This window comes from Amphimedon queenslandica, unplaced genomic scaffold (assembly GCF_000090795.2).
Source record: "Amphimedon queenslandica unplaced genomic scaffold, v1.1 AMPQUscaffold_1210_Cont26776, whole genome shotgun sequence".
Lineage (NCBI taxonomy): Eukaryota > Metazoa > Porifera > Demospongiae > Haplosclerida > Niphatidae > Amphimedon > Amphimedon queenslandica.
Genome location: NW_003558443.1, coordinates 1 through 1,129, shown reverse-complemented (window position 1 = coordinate 1,129; position 1,129 = coordinate 1). Strand labels below are relative to the sequence as shown.

Sequence of the window (1,129 nt, the reverse complement as noted above, 5' to 3'; positions counted from 1 at the left end):
CAGCAGCCACTAATGAGCCATTTTAATGATAGGAAAACCTGCACTACTGCCGCAATCTCTCTGTACTGTACCTGTACGATAATCAAATAGAAACAATAAGTGGACTCAATAGCTGTCATCATCTCACTCACCTCTACTTGCAGCATAACTCCATCTTTAGAATGGAGAACCTGGACAAATTGAACAATCTCACTAAACTGTAAGAGTTATCAGTTAACACCCTCCCATCTCTTTATTTCTTTTTTAATAGATATCTTAGTCATAACTCCATACAACTAGTAGAAGGGCTGGAACAATTATCGCGTCTTTCTGAGCTCCACATTTCACACCAAAATCTCCCCGAAGGAGAAAAGCTTCTCTTTGATCCACGCTCCCTCAAAGCTATAGTGGTAAGTTTGCATAATGCATGGTTTTTGCAAAATGTTTGATTACATTGCAGAATAGCCTCACGATTCTTAATGTATCAGGCAATCGCCTAGCAAGCTTAGAAGACATAGGTCTGCTTGTCAATCTTGAGCAATTGATGGCTACTGATAATGACTTGACTAGCATGAAGGTATACTGATAATGATGCATGCTGCAAGCATTTCTGCTCTTTTTATTGCTTGCAGGATTTAGGAAAGGTTCTCTCGAGGTTTATAAAGCTTTGGAAACTGGAGCTTAATGGAAACCCACTTTCTTACAAGCAGAAGTATCGTGACAGGGTTGTGACAATGTGTCACAGGCTAGGTGAGTATTGATACTAATGCACAATATGTGTCACTCAGTACTTACTATCACTTTAAATTTATAATGGAGAGTCAGAATTCATGCAATCCATTTTTTGCTGTTTTATCAGAGTCACTTGATGGCAGAGATGTAAACGAGATGGAGAGACAGTTCCTATTTAGCTGGAAGGCAATGAGAAAAGCACGTCAACAGTTGACTATAAAACCAGGCAACAAGAGCCACTTTGAAGTATGCTATAGCAATAGTCATGCTACCTATGCACGGTGCATCTTTATTCTTTAGGAAATAGATTCAAAATCTCCCAGACCACCTCCTACAATGCCTCCTCTTCCTGCCCGTCAGCCATTCAGACTCCATTTATTGCAGCAGAAGAGAAAAAGACAGCTCATGGGTCTCATAC

General features: G+C 40.0%; 1 protein-coding gene across 1 annotated transcript; it reads left to right on the top strand.

Moving 5' to 3' along the window:
• Positions 1-6: 6 nt before the first annotated feature.
• Positions 7-1,125, top strand: LOC100634876 (protein phosphatase 1 regulatory subunit 42-like; the record flags this gene model as incomplete). Its single annotated transcript, XM_003392076.3, has 6 exons — positions 7-199; positions 251-389; positions 440-556; positions 612-729; positions 839-957; positions 1,012-1,125. Coding segments are annotated over exons 1-6 (645 nt in total), but the record flags the coding sequence as incomplete, so codon positions are not given.
• Between the last annotated feature and the right edge of the window lie 4 nt (positions 1,126-1,129).